Below are 9,404 nucleotides of genomic sequence, written 5' to 3'. Positions count from 1 at the left end.
TTAAAATACCCTTCTTTGTCCTGCAATGGAAAGTAATTTTATTTAATACAATTACGATTTCATATGGATGCCAGAATCCACCTCAGGCTGGCAACATATCTTATGGTCCTCCACAACAAACAAGAAATGGTAAGTCATGCGCTACGCCAGATACAAAGACACTGTAAAAGAAGAACTGATTTTGTCAACACTAGTGTACAGATGCAGGGAACTGTGAAAAAACTCTACTCAAAAGTTACCACACAGGGTGTGACACTGACGTTGCAAGGGTCAAACTTTGTATCTGTACACAGACATCCACAAAAGCACTTCCTCTTTCACAGTCTCTGTGCTAAACCTGTCCACTCATCATTTGTTCAGTTTTGAGTCACACAGTCTTTTTTCACAAATACAAATCTCTTTTTTCATTTTTTCACATGTACAAACTTGGATTTCTCATGCAGACTTACTTTACAGGTACACAAAGGTTGATTTACAAACACAAACATTGGAATTATTTGTGAACATCAAAATCATTTTGACCCTAATGTGAGACTCAGAACAGCCAAAGAGATGAAATATTACAGTATAGAGAAACAAAACAATCACAAAGGGACACGAAGTGATTTCAATCTGGGGATCCTAGGAGGGATGTGGGGGCTTTACTTTTTGTCTGTCATAAACAAAGCAAACCGTGGGCCATGTCATTGTCTAATCTGCAATCACACTTTCGTCATATGAAATAATAATAATCTAATTCGACTTAATCCTCCAGGACAGCTGTATCTGTATTAGATTTATTCACTTGAGTTTGCTGTTAGTCATATATAATACTGATGATTTAGTCTGATGACAGCCGTGGTCACCGCTGTGGGCGCCGGTGACGTCGACAGGAGGAGAGACTTCTGGCCAATCAGCAGCCGCTGCCCTGCTCGTCGTCTCCTCCGTGTTTGTTCAATGGGGAAGGTGATCAGCTGCTCAGATTGTTGTGACTGAGAGTTACACATCTCAGTTTCGACTCGGTAACGTCGGAGGTCAGCTGAATAGGACAGCACCCGGCGTTTGGAGCGAGTAAGTCTGCTTTTTTATCACATTTTCTTCGATGTTTCTGTCAACCTGCTCCGTAGCTAACGATAGACGTCAACAGGCTGGCTAATGTGACTAGCTCTTACTGACTGCTGTGAGTATCAACAGGCAGAGGCATCACTGTAAGAGTAATGTTAGCATTACAACATCACAAAACCATGTGCGTGGTTAGCTGTCTAGTTTTTAATCGCCTCTGGTCAAACTGACTCTTAATATAAGCTGAGGCGAGCTAACTGAAGTGTTAGCTGTCCGTCTGCTCTCTCTCTCTGTCATGTGAGGCTGATTTGATTGTCTACTGGGTTTGCTTTGTCTGTCAACCAAAATACTTAGCATTTCTTGTCCATGTGAGGTGGTGTGAGCATCTTGCTTCTTTATGTGTCCACAAGACATGGTGCCTTTATTTTGGTAATGCTGTCGCTTTTTGATTCTTCACCTTGAATTGATTGTGTTTCTTTAGGATGGAGAGTGGGGAAGACAGTGTCCTCCGGTCCCGCTGCCGAGCCATCCCTAAGATGCCCACCTTCCCTGACTTAGATAGCTCTTTGGATGGGGAACATAGTCCAGGAGAACATCGGCAAGGCAGTGGAGACAACCACATTACCAGCAATGGTAAGACAGTCTCATCTCCCTTGTCAGCAGGGCCAAGGTAGAGGACACTGACCTTTTATTACAGGGAAATTTGATGCGAAATGTGCATGATGACTCAACCCCTTCATTTCCTTGGATTTGCAATTCCCCTTGACCTATTGTACAGTTTGTGTGGTTAACCAGGGTAGAGACTGCTTCCTGCTCATCTGACTCCCATGCTGCTTACTGGTACAGAGAAGAGAAGTGATGAACTGATAGTAAAAAATTATGACTGTAAAACACTGGTCTTGGGAAAACATGAGTTGTACATTTAGAGAAGAAATTTAGAAAAAGACTGAAGACTGTAGCAGAAAAGTATTTGGGAAGGTAAAGAATGTGGAAAAGGTCAAAGCTCCAGTAACACAGTAAACAGAAGAACTTTATTAGACCAATGCGGTTCGGCTTGTGGCCTTTGCTATACTGTTGGTTCACATCTTGCTAGATGGGTGGAGTGCTTCTGTTGCTTGTCACTGTTTGTGTGACTGACCTCTGTAACTGAATGAACTTGTTCATCATCAGACAGCTGTCATGACTAATAACCTACAATAACCTTAATCACAAGCATTTGAACTTGCTTACTCTGTCGGGCACTAGACATATGCGTGGCTCCTTTTGGATTTTGCAACATTGGATAAATCTGATGTAATTTGATTTCCCCGACAGTTGCACTTCTATAGTACAATGACTAAAACCTACAGTCATCAACTATTAGCAACCGGTCCAATGTTTAAATCACTGTTTAAAATTTAAATCCTGAAATATAGAATCTTTTGTATGGGGTTATGTGTGCTATTAAAAAAAAAAAAAACGATTTTAATTCTACATAAACAATAAAACCAGGGGGATTTCTTTTTGTGTGACATCTCCTCAAATGTCTTACAAATAGCCACTTGTCTGTTATCTTTTGGTCATTTATTAGAACATTAGAAATGGCATGAGTTCATGTTTACATGTACAAGGTCAAAGTTCTGTTTAGACAGGGTTACCTGGCATCTCGGTTGGCTATTGTTAACTCAGGTGTGTCCACAGCATAGAGCTGTATTTTGACATTGGCAGGTTTCACAGCAGCATGTTGACAGTTGTTATTTCATGTTCTCTTTCCAATTTCAGGAAAAATTGAAGTGGAACATGTGATCAGCAAAAAGCTACAACTGAAAAGGAAAGCAGAGGTCAGTAATTAAGTAATCTGGATTTAAAACGAAAGAAAAAGGCTCAGCTTGCATGTTGCCTTTTCAAACTCCGAACAGAGGAATTTTAAATTGAATAATTTAATTTTGCTTAGATCGACACAGTCAAAAATACAGCACATTTTTATTTCATTTGCGTGGTTCATTTCCATCAGTAGCAGTTTTATGGCACTCCGTTTATGTTTAGATATGGGTTTTCACTTTGACAAAACAGAACAGAATGACAGTTGATATGAAAGTAAATTCATATTATGGAATCTAATTTATCATGTTTTCTGCACATGAAACATGATAATTAAAAAATGTTCATGACACATTTAATGATGTTAGTAAAGTGACTTCACAAAAAATACCTGCAGACTTCCTGGTGGTTGACAGGATACATCATACATTGGGGCAGCTGCACAATTCTGCAAGCAATACGAGCGGTCTGTCACACCTACTGTATGTTTCAGTGTTAACTGACAGTTATTGTGTCACCATACACACAGCTGCTTTGGCCATGAAAGAACTCTGGCTTGGTGTTGACTGTAACTGCATAAACATATGAATTCATAATGCAGTTAACAGCACTACAAATACACACTTTATTACAAGGGCTTTAACTGTGAGGTGTGAAAATGTATATTAAATAAATAATAAATCCATTTTATTTATTTAGAATGGCTGTGCCATTACATATTACAGCCATGTTATTGTAACAAAATATTTTATTCATTACTACATTTACATTTGAGTTGTTATGCCAATGCTCTTTCTCTGCTCAGCAGAGAAACTGCTGATGACGGTGGGCGGTTCAGTGAGTTGCTCCATGACACTTGAGAAAATTATTCTTTCTTGAGCAGTTTTGAAAAATGAAGCAATATCAACGTAACTGAAGCAGTGAATCTTTGCAACATAACACCAAATTTGCATTTTCAGAAAGAACATCATTGCTGCCACAGAAATACAAAATGATCCAGAGTTGTTCAAGTATTCGCAGACTGTGAATGGTAACTTTTTTGTGTCCATTTTTTTTTTTGTTGTCCAGTTTCTGAAGAGTGACCTGATGCGTCAGTTTGACAGTCAGGTAAATGACTTCATGGACTGTCTTATTGAAGAGTCAGCCAGCCTGGAGCCTGCACCTGTTCCTGCTGTTTTCTCACCCCCGCTGTCAGACAAGGAGAGGAGCAAACTCAGGTATCACCATTCACCAAGTTGCTTTAAATGGGACATATAGGGGATTACAGGACAGGTGGAGACACTGTTCCATTTTCTCTCATGCTCATACATATGCTCTCCCTCCTACGAAAACAATAAAATTGTTGGTCACTGATTTCACTCTGTTTTCTTTTAGGCATTTTCGTCCTCCTCATGGCCAGGGAAAGCAGTTTGTCAGTCGCAGGTCCCTCCTAGAGTGAGTTGACACTTTGATGTTAAAGTCGTATAAATACTGCATACACAAGACTGAGTACATTGTAATATATATTTGTTACAGTTCACAGTTTTACTGCTACTTGAAGATAATGTGTTTTTGTTTCTGCAGTGAACTGTTTGAGGTGAACCACATCAGGACCATCTACCACATGTTTATTGCCCTCCTCATCCTCTTTATCCTCAGTACACTTGTGGTAGATTTCATTGATGAAGGCAGGTAATACAAGACTACACATTATGCTTGACTTTTGCTTTTGTTTATGTTTTATTTAAATTCTTTAACTTTATGTCACTTTTGAGCTTGCTGAGATAATCTCTCAGAAGAGCCTAAATGTTTCTTGTGTGTATTTCTTCTCCTTTGCCTCAGACTGGTGTTGGACTTTGACCTGCTGGTCTATGCGTTTGGACAGTCCCCCCTGGTGGTGTGCACATGGTTCTGCATGTTCCTGTCTGTGCTGCTGGTTCCCTACACCCTGTTCCACCTGTGGTCACAGACCCAGTCTGGGTCTTACAGTCACCCCAGGTTGTACAGTTTACTATTTGGTTCTGTATTCCTGCTCTACCAAGCTCTGGGTCTGGGATTCCTTCCTACATATGTTGTGGTGACCAACAGTTTGCCACCTGCATCCTGCTTCATCATCATCCTGGAACAGGTAGATGACCAGTGTGGCTGCTTTTAGTTTGATCAGTGTGTCATAGTTTGAGTGTTGTATGATGCCATATTTCTTGCCTTATGTAAAAACTTCCAAATGCCTTTGTTAAAATCTACTATATAAACTCAGCCTTCCTACCTGAATCAAATTTGTGGTACAATTTGTAATAGCTGCTTTGTGAGTTTTTATTATTCATCTAATTCCAGGTGCGTCTAATGATGAAAGCACACTCCTTTGTTAGGGAGAATGTACCAAGAGTTCTGGCCTGGGCTAAAGATAAGACCAGTATGTAACTTTCCCTTTACAACATGTTTTTTTTTCTTCTTCTTTTTGTATCTTGTGTATCCATGTACATATCGTATTTTCCAATTCATAATATTCCTTTCTTTCTCACAGCTACAGTCTTCCCTTTTCCCTTAGTCCTTATGTTGATAAACAGACTCTCCTGTTATCTACAGGTCCCAGCCCAGTCATCCCTCAGGTTTCTCAGTATCTCTACTTCCTGTTTGCACCCACACTCATCTACAGAGACAAGTACCCCAGGTAAACAGATGCTCTTTATATCTCTCAGGTGGCATTTTTGATGTCCTTTTGAGAACTGAACACAGAGCAGTGTTGTCTTGCATTAAATGGGGCATGTGTGAACAAATTTGGTTTCTCTCGTAATCCAGGAACCCAGTGATCAGATGGGGCTACGTGGCCACAAAGTTACTTCAGGTGCAAACCTTTTACATTTTACAGCTGACCTTACTTAAGATTTCAAGCCAACAATAATAGTCAATTTTTCTGACTATTCCAACCATTCACCCCCTCACAGGTACTGGGCTGTCTGTTTTATGCCTATTACGTGTTTGTGCGGCTGTGCATCCCTCAGTTTCGCAGCGTCAGTCTACAGCTGTTTGACCTGAAGGCCATGGTCCTCTGTGTCTTCAACTCCATTCTGCCAGGTAAAACCAACCACTAATTCATGTAATGTACCAAAAACCCTTTTTTTTTTTTTTTTTTTTTTCATGCCCGGAAATGAAAGTTGCAGTATTGTTGTAACAGCTGCAATCATGACAAATGTTCTTTCTGTCTCTGCAGGCGTGTTGGTTCTCTTCCTGGGATTCTTTGCCTTCCTCCACTGTTGGCTCAATGCTTTTGCTGAGATGCTTCGTTTCGCTGACAGGATGTTTTACAAGGTGGTCTTCTTTTGCTTTCACTCTGTTATGTAATGCAAAATGTAGATTATATTTATTTTATTTTATTTCACGTGTGTTAACTATGTTGTATTTTATATTTGACTTAATTAAATTTCAATCACACATCACAGGATTGGTGGAATTCAACCTCTTTTGCCAATTACTATCGCACTTGGAATGTAGTGGTCCATGACTGGCTGTATTACTATGTGTACCGAGACTTCCTGTGGGTGAGTGTTTTGTTTTTTTTTGTTTTTTCTGTTTATGCAGTAAAACCACAGCAGCGGCATGTTTATTATATTTATTGTGGCTTTTTTATTTTATTGTTTTCAAATGATAAACTCATTTTCCAAGTGATTGTAAATATAAAAAAGCATGGATCACATTAAACCTCTATGCCACTGATGTTTTCACTTGTCTTTTCTTTCTGTTGTCATTCCAGATGTCTCAGAAGCGTTTCAGACCAGCAGCCATGCTGTTTGTGTTTACAGTGTCAGCGGTGGTCCACGAGTACATTCTTGCCATCTGCTTTGGCTTTTTCTATCCTGTGCTCTTCTGCCTTTTTATGTGCTTTGGAAGTAAGAAAAAAAAATATTGTCACACACCTCACTGCTCTTTAAAAGTGCCTTAAGAACATACAGACGTGTGACCCAAAATAATTCTTTAAAAAAGTTAATGACTTTTAAAAATGAAAATTGCTTTAGAATTTAGCTAAAACTAATAACAGGACTGTCTTGTCTAAGTCATTAAGCTCACAAACCTGGTCGTTTATTTTTTTCATTATGTTTCCATCCTCATCTTCTTTCTTCATCCTCTTGCAGTGATGTTCAACTTCATTCTGCATGACCAAAGGAAAGGTCCCATCTGGAACATAATCATGTGGACATCCCTCTTCTTGGGTCAGGGAGTCATTATCTGCCTGTACTCCCATGAGTGGTATGCCCAGCGCTACTGTCCTCTGAAGGAGGTAACATTTTCAGCGGTGCCTTGTCCAACCTGTTGATATATTGTCCTCTAAACGCATTTTTCTCTATGGATACAGTGTAATTCATCTGTAAGTTGGTTGTTTTTTGTTTATCCGTCTTGAGTGTAGACAATAACTTGAGCGTCATGTGGTGTTGTGTTTTTGTTTCAGCCATCCTTCCTAGAGTTACTGAAGCCTCGCTCCTGGAGCTGTCAGAGAGGCTTGATGGTGGACTCCCATCAGTGATAGACTGTGACCTGTCTGGACTACTGCTGAGGACTGTCACTCATCAGTATAAATTTGACCCACCTTTCTGTTACTTTCATAACTTTTGGTCTTTAATATATTTTTTTATTTTATTGCACTAAGGTCATGACTGAGTCTGTGTGTGAATGTAGGGAAGAGGTCCGATAAGTATCTGCCAAAATGTTCTCTAATATCTAAGTCACAATGATGCCTTACTTATCTGTTTATCTTTTCAAAGGCAACCCCACAACAAGATTACCAGTTCACATAAAACCACATGTGAACTCTTTTATTTTTATGTGCTATTTATTTTTCAGATGTATTCCCGTTGCTTTGGCCTTGATCAACTGTGAAACCACTCCCTGTGTCAACAGAATAGTCACAATAATGATATGGCAGCTGAAGACAAACATTGCACAGTACAACGATATTTACACATATGCAGTAATGGTTAATATTTAACAAAGTTCGCAACTGCTACTCTATTGTAATGGACACTCAGTATGCTGCTTGGAAAAGCATTTAATGTTATTTATATTCAATGCCTACAAGATTTAAAGTAGACACTGGACACTGGTGTTTTGTATAAATCTCTAAGAAACTCTGGTGTCTGTATTATAACTTAAAGTCCTCTTTAGAGAGAAAAATGAAGGTGGCATTTGAGATTCTGATGTAGCTGGGACGCAATTTTTAAAGTAAATGTGATGATTCAGGCTTAGAGGTTTCACACCTGAACTCTTATATTTTCCAAATCCCAAATTTAATACAAACACTTTCTCTTTACCAGCCGTCAAGTCACATGTTAGGAGGTTAGACCTTCATTAAAAGTCATGACACTGAAATCTGTAAAACAAAATGTTAAACAAAACAGACAATTATGCTGTGGGGAGTTAATGTATTCTGTGACTGCTGAATGTATTCTTGATGATTGAATTGAAATGGTTTGAACATGCATCTAGAGTCATAGAGAAAGTGTCTTGTGAACCTAAATGATGTTACATTTTGTTCATGGCCAATGTTATGTGAGTTATGTACAGTGATTTAAACCTCATGGTGAAATCACTACAGAATGCCTACTAATTTAAAAGTGTTGCAGCTGGCTGCTAGAATATTATAACACTCAGAAAGTGATGATACTTGACTACCACTAAGGGCTAGAGTTTGCTTTGTCAGATACTCTGTATGTTAAATACAGTGTTTTGTTGTTTAAATCATGCAAGTATAAATTTTACACAACAGTAATTTTCATGTCAAACTAATGGAAAAGGAATTTATCTGCTCAGTGTGCTTTTAGCCCTTGTGGTCTCGAAATAATGTGTTTATACATTTGTATTATTTGAAGGAAGTCACAAATCAATCATTGCACAGTTAATGTTGCCAATTCAATGCAGGGAGACTGTATTTATGCTTGTGGATGATGAGATACATGATGCAAAGTAAAAACCAGCAATGGAAAACTCAGCACTTCTTAGAACTGTATGGCCAGAAGGTGGCACTGTATCAAAAGCTTTTATTTTTGATCCTCTGCTCATCTGAGGCATCACTTCAGTCATTTACAAAATTAATATTAACAAACAACACAAGTACCAGCAACTTATTTTGTAATATGTGCATTTGATAGCAGAATTATTGGAATACCCGGTGGTACTTTGTGCTAAGTTTATGAGTTTGAGCTCTTGAGAACTCATTTGGCTGAAGTTTTAATCTTGCTTTATGCCTCTGAGATTTTGCTAATAAGGATATTATTTATAGTGGTGAAAGGAGCCAGGCCGCAGAAATGTTTATTTAGATGAGCTATTCATTTTTGTGAGCAGAGCTTTTGCCTTCTTACTGTGATATTTATGTTCATTGTGATAATTTTTTTCTGGCCTTGAATAGCCTATTGTATCAGGTGACAATTTTATGAATCAGTATGTTGTTCTATTTTCGGATGGTAGACACTTCAAAGTATGAAAACTATTAAGAATAAAAAAAATTAAGTACATTCCTTTTGCCTTTTCATCTTTTATGAACGTGCTGTATATAGTAAGCGTTGTGTATAATAAGTATTGAAATGCATTTGGAC

At 38.6% G+C, this 9,404-nt stretch overlaps 1 protein-coding gene across 1 annotated transcript; it reads left to right on the top strand.

Moving 5' to 3' along the window:
- Positions 1-910: 910 nt before the first annotated feature.
- Positions 911-9,323, top strand: soat1 (sterol O-acyltransferase 1). Its single transcript, XM_071487805.1, has 16 exons — positions 911-1,050; positions 1,523-1,674; positions 2,803-2,861; positions 3,910-4,058; positions 4,216-4,275; positions 4,405-4,512; positions 4,663-4,948; positions 5,155-5,233; positions 5,407-5,491; positions 5,620-5,665; positions 5,766-5,895; positions 6,032-6,129; positions 6,261-6,359; positions 6,572-6,707; positions 6,951-7,096; positions 7,265-9,323. The coding sequence occupies exons 2-16, from the start codon at positions 1,524-1,526 to the stop codon at positions 7,337-7,339; spliced, it is 1,707 nt and encodes a 568-aa protein (XP_071343906.1). The 5' UTR covers positions 911-1,050; position 1,523; the 3' UTR covers positions 7,340-9,323.
- The last annotated feature ends 81 nt before the right edge of the window (positions 9,324-9,404 follow it).

This window comes from Trachinotus anak, unplaced genomic scaffold (assembly GCF_046630095.1).
Source record: "Trachinotus anak isolate AG129_WGS33_773 ecotype Australia unplaced genomic scaffold, CSIRO_AGI_Tana_v1 ptg000010l, whole genome shotgun sequence".
NCBI lineage: Eukaryota > Metazoa > Chordata > Actinopteri > Carangiformes > Carangidae > Trachinotus > Trachinotus anak.
This window is presented reverse-complemented; position numbering and strand designations above follow the sequence as displayed.